At 37.1% G+C, this 16,324-nt stretch overlaps 1 protein-coding gene across 14 annotated transcripts in view; it reads right to left on the reverse strand.

The window, feature by feature from the left end:
- sulf2b (sulfatase 2b) overlaps positions 1–16,324 on the reverse strand; it is a 137,992-nt gene that overhangs the window by 18,036 nt on the left and 103,632 nt on the right. For all 14 annotated transcript variants that reach the window (XM_084098808.1, XM_084098807.1, XM_084098796.1 and 11 more), the window contains 6 exons: positions 15,188–15,441; positions 12,162–12,401; positions 9,203–9,354; positions 8,621–8,790; positions 2,894–3,044; positions 1,855–2,030 (listed from right to left, as the gene is read on the reverse strand). In XM_084098808.1, the coding sequence (XP_083954934.1) occupies positions 1,855–2,030; positions 2,894–3,044; positions 8,621–8,790; positions 9,203–9,354; positions 12,162–12,401; positions 15,188–15,377 (1,079 nt within the window). In that variant the 5' untranslated portion in view covers positions 15,378–15,441. The remainder of the gene's footprint in view (positions 1–1,854; positions 2,031–2,893; positions 3,045–8,620; positions 8,791–9,202; positions 9,355–12,161; positions 12,402–15,187; positions 15,442–16,324) is intronic.

The raw sequence follows: 16,324 nt of genomic DNA on the forward strand, positions 1-16,324 counted from the left end.
CCCCTCATATTCAAAGGCACTAAATATATTTTCAGGTACTTCTGCTGTGGTGCTACTTTTTATTTACAGAGAACAGGAGTGTCGATATGTTCAAATAATTTTAGAAAATAATTATAAAAAATGATATTAAATTACAAACAATAAATAAATAAATAAATAAATATAATTAAATTCGTCAATTCAGAAGATTCAAGAACTGAATGTTATTCAGGGTTCATTATTTAATCTAAATGGCTTCTCCACTTTGTGATTAAGGATCTTAAAATAATTTTTACCTCACAAATATTAATTTCCACTGGATAAAATATTTTAAATCTTGAGTAAAAACTAGAGTAATGTACATTCTTTATAGAAATGTTCTTGGCTTATTAGGATTTTATTAATATCTATGACTTTTCTATATATATACTTTTAAAATTCCCTCAAATATCCAGGTTTTTAAAGGATTCTGGTTATTAATAAAAATGACAGTAGAGGGAACTAATTAAAATAAGAAATATCACATCATCTTACATCTTGATTTTTAGCTGTTTTAGTTTATTTTAAAGCTTGTTTTGTCTTATTTTAAATAACTGAAAACCATCTTCCCTGTTTGAGAAGCACTGTGAACTAACAGATATAGAGCTCGCCTCTTTGCCTGATATATTAAACATTTTCACTTTCTGACACAGAAGTAAACATCAAACCCAAACACCCTCAATGTGATTTAGACCTACTGAGGCTTTTCATTTTGATTAAAAAAAATATTCAAAACTGATTTCAAAAAGTAAATAAGCCTCATCTGGCTCTAATTTTATTGCCTAAAGGCTCATCTGATGTTGAACTGAGCCCAGCTGTGCCTCACTCACTCGGAGTCTCTTGCCAAACACTTTATCCTCTTTTCAGTCTTTCTTTCACAGTAAAAAGTCTTGTGGTCTTCACATGAGTGGACTTTACTGCTGCTAATCAGCTTTTCTGAGAAGGAGAGAAGCCAGATCACACAGCAGTGGTAAACAAGAATACCATATTGAACACTGGCGAGAGAAAGAGAGATTGAGTTTTCTACATTTAAAAAGAGGTCTGGTCTGGTGCTCCCTTGGGGATGCAGGTTCAAATATGGCCTGCAACAAGTGCTGATCTCATTCCCCCTCTCTATATGTGGCAGGGCATTGGAAAGTCATTAAAAGCCCATAAATCAAGAAGCACAGTTCAGACCTCATTAAAAAGTAACATTAGCCTCTGTACAAAAACATTAAACAAAGAGCAATTGCTATAGACATAAATCATATACTAAATTATATGCTACCTAATTATTTGCATAAAAAGTAAAAATATATACTTTTGGGAAATAATCATTATATTTTCAGAGCCTTTCTGCAATGCAGTGCATTGAAAATAAGCCGACCGTGTAAAAAGCTTTAAGACCAAGCAAAATTCTCTGCAGAGCTTTCAGCAAATCAGTCAGGACACTAGAAAAATGTTACGTTGTCTAATATATATATATATATATACACATATATATATTTTTTGTGAGCAATGTATTTAGCATGTCTCTTGGATGTTATACGCGTTTCTGGGTCAACATATTTTGTTGATCCGGGAACAACATTCTTGTCCAAAAATGTAGTCCTAACCCTGTTCCTACCCCTAAACCTAACCCTACCCTAACTTTTCCCTAAAATCAGATGGAAATGATATGTGAATAACACTGATGTAGAAGCATCTAACCCTGGATGTAAGCCTAAACTTGACATAAACTGTAAACTTGTCCCTAAAAATCTGATTGGTTGATTGGAATGTAGATCCAGGAACACGTCACACTTGGTGAAATCAGATTCTGCTCTCTTGGATAGCACCATCAGATACACAACTTACATGCCTCCTGCCTCCACATTTGGGCCGCGGATGTAAAAGGGAACTCTGATGTCAAACTCGTAGGGCATGGATTTCCCCTTGACCAGTCCGAACTGACCGATGTGGTATCCGTGGTCAGCCGTGTAGATTACATACGTGTTGTCCAGCTCCCCAGTGTCCACCAACATGTTATATATCTATATCCAAACAAAAGAAACATGACAATGGTAGAATAAATTATAGATCATTTTGGGGTTGCATTTTGGAGAAATTTGCATTGAAAATTTTATTTTTCCTGGGAAAACTGTAAATTTACAAATATTTTTAATATTGTTTTGTGAAATGCACCATTCTAATTTGTGTTCTTATTGTTAACTAAAAGTAAAACAATTAAAAATAATTTTTGTTCAAATAAATGTATGAAATAAAGCTTAAATAAAATAAATAAATAAAGCCACTTAAAGAAAAACATTTAAAATACAAAACATAAAAATACTAAAACTTAAAGTAAAATTGCACATTAAATCTAAATTTAATATATAAAAATAAAAGCTAAACATTAACAAATAGCATAATATTATATAAAGAATACTAAAATAACACTAAAATGTATGTTTTGACCATCTTTGAAGTACCATAATATACAACTGAAACATAAGCTTTGAATTATTTTAGAATATTAGAATTATTCGGTACATGTTATCCATAGAACTACCATAGAAATGCAATCTGATACCATAAATGTACAATGGTACTGCCATACTTTTGCCTAAGGAATGAAGTGTGTACAGATCTCCTTCTGTGGACATTTGGACAAATAATTAATGTACTAAAAAAATAAATAATAATAAATAAAATAAAATAAAATAAAATAAAATAAAATAAAATAAAATAAAATAAAATAAAATAAAATAAAATAAAATAAAATAAAATAAAATAAAATAAAATAAAATAAAATAAAACAAAACAATATATATTTTCTCTCCCATTCTAAAAATGCTCATTTATTTTAGGGGTAAGGATGGCTCATAAATATTATATTACAATCTATATCATGTACCTTCTCCACACTGTCATCCACGGACAGCAGCGTTTGCAGTCTCTTGCGCTGCAGCATGTTGGTGAACTCCATGTGAATGGGCTTCATGGGGCCGGTGTAACGCATAATCCAGTGTTTGTCTGGATTAGGGGCGTAATTATAACTGGGCGTTCTGAAAGGAGAAGAAAAGAGTGGCAGTCAGTGGACCTGCTGGAGCATGACTGAGAGAAATCGAAAGTTTTCAGAGCTTCTCCAGACACTGTTTGTCGACTGCGTTCTGCTGATGTTGGAGGAAAGCACACAGACAGATTTTGACAGCTGGGATGATGTGTCTGTGTGAATGTGTGAAGTGTGAGCGCGTGTGTTTGCATGGTCAGAATTACAAATGACAGCAATCGACTGTACGCTCTCTCTCCCGTCTCCTCGAAAATGACACATTGCAATTTAACAGCCTCATGGTTTCTTAGGCTCTGACTGAAAGACTGACACTCTGTAAATGTAATGGTTGTTCAACCATTATTGAGGGACAAAAAGAGCGAGAAGTGTTTGTAGCTCCTCCTCCTGTGACAGGCGTGAGATCGAGGCCTATTAGAAACAAACAGCACTTACACTCGAAGCCTTTACGGTTGTGATTAAAAGCCCCCAGCTCTATTGTTTAACAGCCTTTACTTAAAGCCCATCTACAGACAAATCAATGTGAACATCATCGCGCTGATCTGCTTTCTGCCTGGCCTTGCTTTGTGGGTGTCGTATATTTAAACTGATAACAACTTAGTGACAACAAGGGATGTAACTCTCTCTCTCTCTCTCATTGGTGTATCTGTCTATTTCTGTGTCTGTACTGGGACCTGAGAGGAATAGATGTGTACTGCTGTTCTTTTGTCACTTGTTTGTCTGTACAATAGCTCTAAATGTGCTTTCTACCTAAGCATTTTAAGGTAATAAAACATGACATTTTAATGAGTATTTCCCTACTAATGGAGTAGTGTTATGGATTTGAATTCATCTCAGTGATTTCACTGATCACTGATTCGCTCATTGCACCTTGTTATATCTTGTTATATCGATATGTAGTTTATCCTCCATTTTATCACCTCCCAGTTCATTCATTTCACTCACAAACATGATGCTTCATTCAGTGTCGCTCTGGCCCTGTTTACACCTAGCATTAAGATGCGTTTTCGTCGATCCGATCACAAGTTGAAGATGCTAAATACAAGGGTCTAAAAGTTTTGAGCTTGACCACTTTCAGAGTTGTAAACGCATTAAACCGGATTGCTTTTCTAGTGTAGACGTTCAAGTGGTCGGATGCATACGAAAAGCCAGTAAATACCACATATTGATCTAATACGTAATCATTGTGGGAAACATGTTGTGAGAAAGTGGTTTATACAGAAATACATGGGTTATGGTCAAAATCGCAGCTGTTTCTTTAACTTTTTAATTTGCTTCCTTTCACTCTCGTAATCCACATACGCTGCACTGGTTCAAGAATACAGAAACATTTTGAGTAAAAATAGCTCTAATCTGATTCACAACACACTATTTCACTCAATATTTGTGTGTGCTCTGTATTTAGGTTTATTAGACTAATCGAGGAATTAGCTTAGCAACATGCTAACATCAAACTCAAGTGGAATTACCTGTAAACGGAGTAAACAGAAAAGTTGACTATAAATATTTTAATACAGAATTGTTCTGAGTAAAAATAGTTCTAATCTGATTAACAACACACTATTTTACCCAATATTATTTGTGTGTGCGCGCTCTGCATTTCCTACACTTATTAGAATATCAAAGCGTTAGCTTAGCAACATGCTAATGTAAACTCAAGCTGAATTAATTGTAAACTGAGTCTCTGGTGTGCGTGACGTGAGTAATGCTACTTGTGTGGTGTGAGTTGCTGCTTATATCGAGTGTTCTAAATAAGTCACATGAGATTCCATCACGGTTACACCACTGCCTCATAAGGCAGCTGCCTATGTAGACAGTAAACGGCATTTTCGCTCTCTCTCTGGTTTTATCTTCTTTATTGCTCTACATATAATCCTTTTAATCCTCTCCAGACGCTCTTTCTCTCCCTCTCTTGTTCTTTTCCGATCATATTTTCATTATTCCCTCCATCTCAGGAGTGTTGGAGATGAAACAGGTGCAGCGGGCTCACGCGGCGATGAGAACATGGGGATTTTCCCACCGAATAATACACGCTCTCGGACTATCCGTGAGGATTTGGACAATATCTCTCCAGTGGCCTTGTGCCAGTCCGAGGGGCAGCGAGGGGTTAATCACATACAGCACTGTACGAGGGCAAGGAGCAGAGAAGTACAGGACTAGCGAGAGGCCATTGTGGACGGTGACGGGTGGTTTGCAGAGGACTGAATGGAGAGAATGAGAGCGGTCCCTGGAATTCTTCATGGAAAATTAAAAGAGGATAGAGGAATTCTGGGGCATTCCCCCCCTGACAGCAGGCGGATGATACATGCATATGAATGCGTGTGTGGAGCGCAGACATTTTTTATGGCTATGGGGTGAAAAATAAGGCATAATTCATTGCAATGTATGTACAATCAGACAGGTGGAGATGTAATATAGGTGAATATGAATCATAAAACATGCTTTTACGAAGAGTTGTGTGCAAAAAAGACTTAATATGAAAAACAGGAGCAAGGCTGTTTGTTTTTATTGGTGAAAGCGAGATGACATCAGAAAAATAATAAAAGCACATTGAATTCCAGACACACGCTGCCTTGAGCAGTCACTTTGAAAGGATGATGGATATTTTATTTAAGTCATAAAGTGGGCAGGTTTGCATATTACTCCAGTGCTGAATGAAACGCCTGTTAAAAGCCCACAAAATCTTATCTCTCTCTCACTCACACACACACACACACACACACACACACACACATGGCATTAGTTTATTTGAAGAGCTTCCCATCTACTAATGAAAAAATATTCATCTGTTTTTGTTTTCATCAGGGGTTTTTATCAGGCTGTATGAGAAAGCGAATATGTGCATCTGTGGACATTCTGTCCCTTTAATGTCTGATTTCATTCCTGACGCCTCAATATTACAGGAAAGATGGTAATATTTATTGACAGTATCTCTTTGCTCTCTCTTCCTCTCTCTCTCTCTCTCTCTCTTTTTTTTTTTTTTTTGGCGAGAGAAATGGGAGCTCATGTTTGTGTGGTTTTGTGCTTAGAGACACAATGTCCTGAAAGCAAATCGAATCTGAGAGAGAGACAGAGAGAGAGAGAGAGAGAGAGAGAGAGAGAGAGAGAGAGAGAGACAGAGAGAGAGAGAGAGAGAGAGAGAGAGAGAGAGAGAGAGAGAGAGAGAGAGAGAGAGAGAGAAAATGTAGTACTGTACATTACAGGCTTTTTGTTAGCTCATTTGTGGTGTGTTAACTAGATAATATATCTATGTGTGTGCTTCCGGGTGTGTCTATGACATGTAACATATAGTAACAAGTACAGAAACGTAAACCTTTAAGCTTGTTTTATGTTTTGTTTTATGTGTATGAAATGTGTCAGTGTGCAATTTATAATGCAATGCAAGTATGTGCAAGTGGAGTTGCCATAAGAGGAGCTACGGCAGACATTAGCGTACTGTAAACTCTCTTCTTCTTTTGTCAGTTTTCTCTTTCTATTCACCTAGTTAAGTTAACTGTTAATATATTTATAGTGAGCTATGTAAATAATAACATCTGGTTTATTGGCACTGAAATTTAAAGATAACTTTTTGTTCTTGAGGGATTTAGTTTATTACCACCACCACAGAAATGCAAAAACACACGTTAAATTAGAAGTGTGTATTTTTCCCCCCCATTACTAGCGTAAGCCATTCGTATGTTTATCACCCAGAAAAAAGTTGCGATACTGGCTCAACCAATTGCATGAGGTTGGGGAGGGGCTATCTTTTTTTATCCAACCAATGACAGACAAGAGGAGTGCTGGAAAATTCATTATTATCTTTGTAATTTTGCTGTTTTTTGAGGCTAGCGGCAAATTACACTGGACGCATTCACTCTATCAGCGCAAAAACACAGATACTGGATGCATTAACTTAAAAAAAAGTGCAAAAAAAGATCATTTATCTTAAATTTAATATTTAACTCAGCCCCTGGCCAGAGATTTCTTGTGTACAGAGGCTGAATTTATGAGATTAGCGGGTAAAACAATAGACATTGAGAACTATAAAATGAGATTTTGAGATTACTTGGTGTACACACAGAGTGAGAGTGGGGTTATAGAGGTTTAGGAGATCCAGCTATCTAAAAACAACAACATCACGTGTAGACAGGATTTAACCGAGACTATGTGAGTGTGCACAAATATTCTTTTCATCATCATGTATGTATTCAGCATGTGTGTGAAGAATGGCAGTGTCTCTCAGGAAGGGGGATTACAGACCTTGGGAAAAGCATAGACAGAGACAGGAGGATTTATCTACAGAAGTGGAGAGATGAGATGACCAAAGGGAAAGAAAGAGACATTGAAAAAAATGTCTGATAGCAGCTGATGGGGAATTAGCAAGAAAAAAAACCAAAACAAGTGTGTGTGTCTGTGGCTACATTACTGTGAATCAAAGAGGACTGTTTCCATTATAACAACTCTATTCAGTAGCACTTGAGTGACAGATATGTGGGATGAGATTTCCATTATCCATGAGTTTTCAGCTGATTCTCTGCTCTCTTCTTGTTCATCTTAGCTACCACTGAAATTTTACATGTCTTTCTCCCAAAGTCTGAGACCTCAAGGAAAAATAGATTTTTTTTCTACCTAACCTCAAAATAAACATTTTAGGATTTTGAAGAATGTAAAACAAAGAAACATAAAAATAATAAATATATATGATCCTACATTCATGTCTAGGTTAATAATCAAGTAAGTAAACAAATCTGTGACATTGATCATGTGACTCTTTGTACAGTCAGTCAGATGTTCTTCTGTTGAAGCTGGTCTTTGGATCATCCCAAATCATGCTGGAGAACATGATCGTCCGGTTTTAGCGGTGGAGTTCATGCAAGCAAATACCAAGACATTCTAAAAATCTTTAGACCTTTTTAAAATAAATGTTATGCAATAGATCAGGGGTGTCCATTCCTGCTCCTGGAAGGCCACTGTCCTGCAAAGTTTAGCTCCAACCCCAATTAAACACACCTGAACCAGCTAATCGGGGTCTTACTAGGCATACTAGAACAACGCCACTTGAAAGCAAGCCTGCAACCAGGGAGGGAGACAAGAGGCCGTTTTTAATGGATGTTAACGGAGGAGAGCCTTCACGCTGAATAAACCGCTTTTGTGAGGAGAGCCCTTTGGCTAATCTTGTAGATCTTGTAATCTCAACATGTTTGCTGTTAAACATTCATTTTAGATTGATCTATTTTTAGAGTTTACACTGAAAATAATGCTGTTTTATAAGAGAAGTAACAGCCGATTGAGCGAAAGGTATGATTCAGTTTACGGCACTTCTCTTTCATTTCTATGGTATCCGCAAACAGAGATTGACTGTCGCACAACTCCAAAATTCAATGACGTAAAGGCTGTAATATGATTGGTTATCAAGGCACACGTGATCCAGTTTAGCCGTTACGCTTTCTCCAATGGTAGAGCCATGGAACCTCGTATCTCCCAATAATAAGACCATCTCTGAATAAGCTTCAAGGCAGGTGTGTCGAAACAAGTTGGAGCTAAACTCTGCAGGACAGTGTTTTGGACACCCCTGCAATAGCGTTTTGGACTCACATGTGCTGTGATGCGTTGGGGAAGGCAGTGGTGTACTGAGGAGCCGCGTCCTCGGGGCCATGAGGGGCCGAGTGACTGATCACCATCAGGATGGGTCTGTGTGGGTAGATCTTCTTTGACATGCGGAAATAACTGATGCTGTCATTGGTTATGAGATCTGTCAGGTAGTCCTACAAGGGATACAGAGATCGGATCGTTAATCTACTGATTTAAAATATTTTACTATCAGTTAATCAAAAGCTTAAAATACACACACATATAGCCCACTCATAAGCAAACTTGAGAGAGCTTGAATGTCAGTCACTGCAATGAATGGTAAAAAAAAAAGGAAAAAAAGGACCTTAGATTAAGCAAAAGAGAGACTGATGAACCCTGACAAAAGAGACCGACCTTTGAGGGAGAACCAATGAGAGAAAGAGTGGGAGAGACAGACAGGGAAAGGTCTGACTTTGTTATAAATCAGACTAACAAGACTATCAATCAAACTGGTCAAGAATGGATGAAAACATGGAAAGAAATGAATAGAGGAGATGCAATAAGAAAAGACAGGGTTCCACATCACTGAGCACCTTGCACACAAACCTTTGAGTATTCAGATCCGTGTTTCTCTCGGACTCCATTCCTGCACAGGGTGTAGTTGTAGAAGCGGGAATTCTTCACCATGGCGACCCACTCCCTCCAGCCCGGAGGAATGTACGTACCATTATACTCGTTCAGATACTTCCCAAAGAATGCTGGGAAAACACAAGAGAGCATGGTTATCATTTCAGGACACATTTCAGTGTTTCAGAGAGAAAAGTAGAGTACAAGCGAAAGAAATATAGTAGAGAAGAGCAGAACAGAAAAGAGTACACTAGAGTAGAATAGAGTAAAACAGAAGAGAGCAGAGTGCAGTAGAGTATGACAAGGCAGAGTAAATACAGAAAGTAGAGTAGAGTTGAGTAGAGTAGAACAGAATAAAGTAAAATAGTATGGTATCGTAAAACAGAAGAGTAGAAACGCATATAGTACAGTTGAGTCAGCTGAGCAGAGCACAGTAGAGTAGTATACATAGAGTTAAGTATAGTAGAACATAATAGAATACAATAATTCAATAGAGTAAAGTAAAACAGAATAGAGAAAAACAGAGAAGAGCAGAGAATGGTAGAGTAGAATAGTGTATAGTGTAGAACACAGCAGAGTAGAACAGAGCAGAGCAAAACAGAGTTGAGTAGAGTAGAACAGAGAAGAGTAAAATAAAGTAAAGCAAAACAGAAGAGTAGAAAAGCGTATAGTACAGTTGAGTAGAGCAGAACAGAACTGAGCACAGTAGAGAAGAATTAAGTAGAGTAGAACAGAGTAAAGAAGAATAGAATAGAGTAAAATAAAGAGTAAAATAGCATAGGGTACAGTTCAGTAGAGTAGAAGTACAGTATGGTAGAATATAATTAAATATTGTAGAACAGGATAGAATCAAACAGAATAGAGTGAAATAGAGTTGAGTTGAGTGGAGTATAGTAAAACAAAGTAAAGTATAGCAAAGCACAGTAGAGTATGGTAGAGAAGAGGTTAGAAGAGTATAGTAGAATAGTGTATGGTGTAGTTTAGTAGAGAAGAACAGAATTTAGTACAGTATGGCTGAGAAGAGATGGGAACAACAGAGTAGAATTAAGAATAGAATAGAATAGAATAGAAAAGAGAAACTTTTAATACTAAAAATACATTGCACAATTAAAATATATTAGGCATGTAGATTAATCGAGGACAGGGAGCTGCGTGAAGATTTGAGTTGCAAATGTTACATTAGAGGGGATGCTGGTCGAGGCCAGTCTCTCTCCAAGAGGAAGTGTGCTCTAATGGATCACTGTTACCACTAAAAGCCTGACTTGTTGCCAGGTGTGTGTGTGTGTGTGTGTGTATACAGGCATACCATTCACAGCTGGTGATTCTATGTTTACATGCACAGAGTAGTTGTGGATAATGTCTGTGTCACAAACAGATCACATCACACACACACACACACACACACACACACACACACACACACACACACACACACACACACACACACACACACACACACACACACACACACACACACACACCTATTACAGCCCAAAGGAATTGTTTAATGAAAATCATCTGTTAGAGACAGATTATGTCAATGTTCGTGCAAGAGCCTGTGAGAGCGTGTTTGACTGTGTGTGTGTGTGTGTGTGTGTGTGTGTGTGTGTGTGTATGTGAGAGAGAGAGAGAGAGAGAGAGAGAGAGAGAGAGAGAGAGAGAGAGAGAGAGAGAGAGAGAGAGACCTGGGGGCCTGCCACACTGAATCTCTGGTGAAAGTGTTGGAAAAGCCCAACAGACAACTCTGACTGATGAAACAGCTCACAGATGAATGAAAGCTTAATCTATTAAATTAATTCTACATTCATGTCAGGCTGTTATTATTAGGAATAGATTATGCATCACACTTTGGTGTCTGTTTTAGAGGTTTTCAGATGGAAATCATCAAAGGGTATAAGAATATGATAGGGTAATCTTAAAGACACTGCTGATACACTCTGATTTTGTCTAGTCCAAAAATGTATATGCTACTCTAATCTAATTTAGTTTACATTATTCTACTCATCTCTAGACCAATCTCCTCTACTTTAGTCCACTCTACTCAACTCTATTCTACTCTACTTCAGCCTATGCCACTCTACTTTAATCAAGTCTACTGTACATTATTCTACTCATCTCTAGACCAATCTCCTCTACTTTAGTGTACTCTACTCAACTCCATTCTACTCTACTTCATTCTATGCTATTCTACTTTAATCTACTCTACATTATTCAACTGATTACTAGGCTATTCTCCTTTACTTTATTCTAGTCTACCCAACTATTCTACTCTACTTCATTCTATGCTACTCAACTTTATTCTACTCTACATTATTCTACTCATCTCTAGTCTACCTTACTTTATTCTACTCTGTTTCATTCTATGCTACTCTACTTTAATATAGTCTATATTCTACCTTATCTCCAGGCTATTCTACTTTACTTGAATCTAGTCTACTTAACTCAGTTCTACTTTACTTCCATCTATGCCACTCTATTTTAATCTATTCTGCATTATTCTATTCATCTCTAGGCCAATCTCCCTTTACTTCAGTCTACCAATTTTTTTTCTGCTCTTCTTCAGTAAGCTACTACTAAGCATTATTCCACTCTAGTCTACTCTGTTTTAGTCTGAGCAGAGTTCACCTCTATGCTATTCTAGTCCACTTCATTCTACTCTACTGTTTTAGTCTACACTACTCTATGCTGCAATCTATGCTATACTTTGTCATGTGAAAATAACATTCAAACACTACTATACTGTATGCTACCCTGTTTCATGTGACAATGCCTCTACATTCATACCCTACCCTATGCTTTTCTCTATATCACAATGCCTTATATTACTCTGCTATACTGCACTCCACACCACTGTATTTTACTTTATAATAACATGTGATAATAACATGACAATTTAACCAAGTAATTATTTTTATTGTGTGTTTTGTATGGTCTCCACCTGTCCTGTAGCCAGTGTTGTTGAGGTAAACTCCAAAAGTGCGCGGCTCATGTTGTGCCTGCCAGGAGGGTGAAGAGCAGTTCTCGTTGTTGGTGTAGGTGTTGTGGTTGTGGGCGTACTTCCCCGTCAGCATGGAGGAGCGTGACGGACAGCACATGGGTGTGGTGACAAACGCATTGGTGAAGTGCGTTCCACCTTGTTCCATGATCCGCCGGGTCTTATTCATGACCTGCATGGAGCCTGGATGAGAGAGAGAGAGAGAGAGAGAGAGAGAGAGAGAGGATCTATCATTTATTACTAAAGGTGACATAGCTCTACTAACTGCCCTAGTTCAAAGAGAACTGGCTTCTTCTCTTTCTCTTCCTCTACGAAACACTATGACATCGACAGGATAAAGATACCAGTTCTTTCATTAATTCTCTGTTTGTGACAGTCCAGCCTTTAAGAGGAAAAGTATTGATTGTTTGCAACATGGGAAATCATATGATACCAGTGGTGTGTGTGTGTGTGTGTGTGAATGTGTATGTTTAGAGATATATGATACAAGCTTTATATTCAAGTCACACATTATTTATTAAAAGTTACAGAATATAAACACCTTTGTTTCTGCTCCTTCTCGGCATTTATTTGACCTTCTCTTGTTCAAATAAAATGTATGACATATTACTGTTTTCACAATATTTTTCATCAAATAAACCGATGAATATAACTGATGAGCATGAGACTTCTTTCCAAAACATAAAAAAAAGTAAAGTGGTATATACAAGAGACAATTTTGAAAATGTACAGTAAAAAATGCACACTAATTAATTTTTATTAATAGATTAACACAATATAAATGATGTCTGGGAAACAAAGTATAGCTGAGTAAACCCACACAACCTACACCCTGATTGGCTCAATTGATAATCGGAGACAGGAAGTCTAGTTCAGTTTGACCTTTTCAGACAGGATCTCCACACCTCTACAGATTCATGCAGAAAGGTCAGCACATACAGTACAAACATACAGGCGGCAAAAATCCTCTGTGAACTTTACACGCAAATGTCAGTATGGATGGGCAACACAAATCAGAGTTCACACAGACAAGTGTGCAAGAGGAGACGAGACGTCATATGGACAGTCATCTCTCTGCCACATTCATCTTTAAAGATTACACAAGTGTGTGTCTGTGTGGTTCAGGTATAACTTATAGGAGACAAAATGTCCCCACAAAGATGGCAATATTATAAATCCTTGTTCTTGTCAGGACATTTTTGGTTCCAATAAGGAAACAAGCTTATAAATCATCCTAAGTGATGTTTATTGAAAATGTAAAAATGCAGAAAGTTTTCTGTGATGGGTAGGTTTAGGGATACGGTTAGTGTAGGTTGAGAGAATATACAGTTTGCACAGTATAAAAATCACTATGTCTATGGAAAGTCCCCATAAAATATGAAAACACAACGTGTGTGTGGGTATAAACTTCACACCCGCACGCTGCTGGAAGGAGTGGGGACTTTCCTTCCTAATTGAATCACTGTCTTCCGCTTTGACAAAGACAAAAATGTCTCTTTTTGATCACATAGACACAGCTGCTTGTAAAAAAATTAAAAATAAATGAGCTCTCACATACAGTACTCAAATGCATTCAACAGAACCAAATGCTCTTTCAGCATTAGTTCCATCTCATACCGAAAACCTGTTTGGACTGAGATCTCATTTGTTAAAACCATTAGAGATCTTAAAGAACTGCTCAGTTTTTGGAGCACAAGAATGTGTGACGTTGAATTTATTTTTTATTTTTATTTTTTACAAGCAGTTAGGTCAGATTACACTGGTTAACATGCATTGAATTAAAAACCTAAAGGAGTAGCAATACTATATCGTTCAAAAGGTTGCTTTTGAAAGAAGTCTCTTATGCTCACCAAGGCTCTATTCATTTGATTAAAAAATACAGTAAAAGCACAGTAAAACCAAATATTATTTCAATTTAAACTGTTTTCTATTGTAATATGTTGTAAAATGTAATTTAATCTTATGATGCAAAGCTGAATTTTCAACATCATTCCTCCAGTCTTCAGTGTCACATGATCCTTCAGTGACCTTCAGAAAATGTTAAAAGAATATTTATTTGAAAGCATTTTGCAATTATGATGTTTACTGTCACTTTTGATCAATTCAATGCATCCTTGCTGAATAAAAGTATTAATTTCTAAGATTCTAATAATCTTACTGAACAAAGTTTTTAACAGAAGTGTATATTTAAATTATTCTGGCTTTAAAATATGATTGAATGAGCTGCGTTTAAAGCCATTAAAAAGCTGATATACACATTTAAAAATGGCAATTGAATTCCACTTTAAGGTGCATAGCAAAGTTAAGCTGTAACTGTATGGTTGAAGAATAGCTTAATACAATTATAATTTAAAAAAAATTACGAACATTGATGTCATTTATTGTATTGCGGTTGCCATATAAAAGGGCCAGATTTACTAAACAGGGCAAATTAGCGTGAGAGCGCAATTCCATAAAAGCTCCGATGGGAGTGGAAAGTTCTGCGTGTGATCTACTGACGACACACAAATGAAAGAACACAAGATTCAGCCGGATCATTTCCATAATGACCAACGCAATCTACCAAGAGCTTAGATGTGCTTTTTTGGGCGTTAAATAATGGCGCAAATACCAGTACATTGACGAGCGCAAACCTTGCGTGATTCAATCAAAAACTCTCCTTCCATAAATTTTGCGCCTGAAAGGGAAACTCCTACAAATGCATATGCAATAAGGTCAGCCGCAGAAATAACCTTGTCCACGCATTTTCAGTGCTAATTTTTCACTGCGTGTCTTTAATAAATCCTGACAGTAGTTTTTTAGCGCTAAAAGAGGGTTTGCGCTGGAGCAAGTTGTTAGTAAATCAGGCCCAAATTGTTTAATAATGGTTAAGGGAGTTTAAGGAAGCTCCAAAAAAAATATATAAAAAAAATAATAATCTTGTGGAGGTCTGTCATAAAAAGGTCTCTGAATGTACTTTTTCCACTCACCCAATTCAATGTCCTGGTCATCGGTGAGGATGAGGATGATGTTGGGGCGGATGTTGCGCCGGTCTCGCTGGAACCGTGGTTTCAGTCTCTGATTGGAGTGGAAGACGGAAGCATGAGCCACCGCTAACACAGCCAGCAGCACCAGGAGCCGGGACACCAGGAGCCGGGACACCAGCCCCTGCGTCGCCATGGACAGAAACTCTCAGGACCCTCTCAGGGCTCACGCTCACTATGCTGATTTCACCTTGTGACACCTGTAGGGAAAACGAGAAACAGACAAGTTCATTTTACTCAGTTTTAAACCCCAAATGAGGGAGAAAGTTTCAGTTCCATCCAAATTCAGACTCTCAACATTGGGGTTGTGACCGCACTCGGTTTGAAGATTGTATTTATGGTAAAGTTTTAATGACCTTAATTGTTCAAGCCATAAACATAACATTATCCATACATGATTCTTTTTTCTTTTTTTTCTCTGAAACGTTAATTTGAAAATGTTTGTCTAACATTTTTAAATGTTACTTGTTACAGAATGTCCAGAGAACATTCAAAAGTAACAATCTCATAATGTTTGCAAAATGGAATGTTCCTTTAACATTCGCATAACCAAGAAAAAACGAGTCTATGTGTCTTAAAGGGAGATAGTTCACTCAAAAATGAAAATTCTGTCATCATTTACTCACCCTCAAATTGTTCCAAACCTGTATGAGTTTCTTTATTCTAGGTTGACTTGACTTTATTCTGCTGAACACAAAAGAAGATATTGTGAAGAATGTTGGTAACCAGACACCCATTGACTTTAATAGTAGGAAAAAAATACTATGGAAGTCAACTATCTGGTTACTAACATTCTTCAAAATATCTTCTTTTGTGTTCAGCAGAAGAAAGAAACTCATACAGGTTTGGAACAACATGAGAATTAGAAAATGATGACATAATTTTCATTTTTGGGTGAACAATCCCTTTAACTTAAAGATATCAATCCACTGTCTTTCCACCATGAGAGATGATTAACAGTATTTGGAATAACCCGTCTCTCACTGAATTTATATTATGGTCGACATCTAATTTGAACCCAGTGAATTAGGAACACGCACACACACACACACACACACACACTATCTAGGGTAAGGCTTTTAT

Source organism: Abramis brama (assembly GCF_963993115.1).
Source record: "Abramis brama genome assembly, chromosome: 22".
In the NCBI taxonomy this organism is placed as follows: domain Eukaryota; kingdom Metazoa; phylum Chordata; class Actinopteri; order Cypriniformes; family Leuciscidae; genus Abramis; species Abramis brama.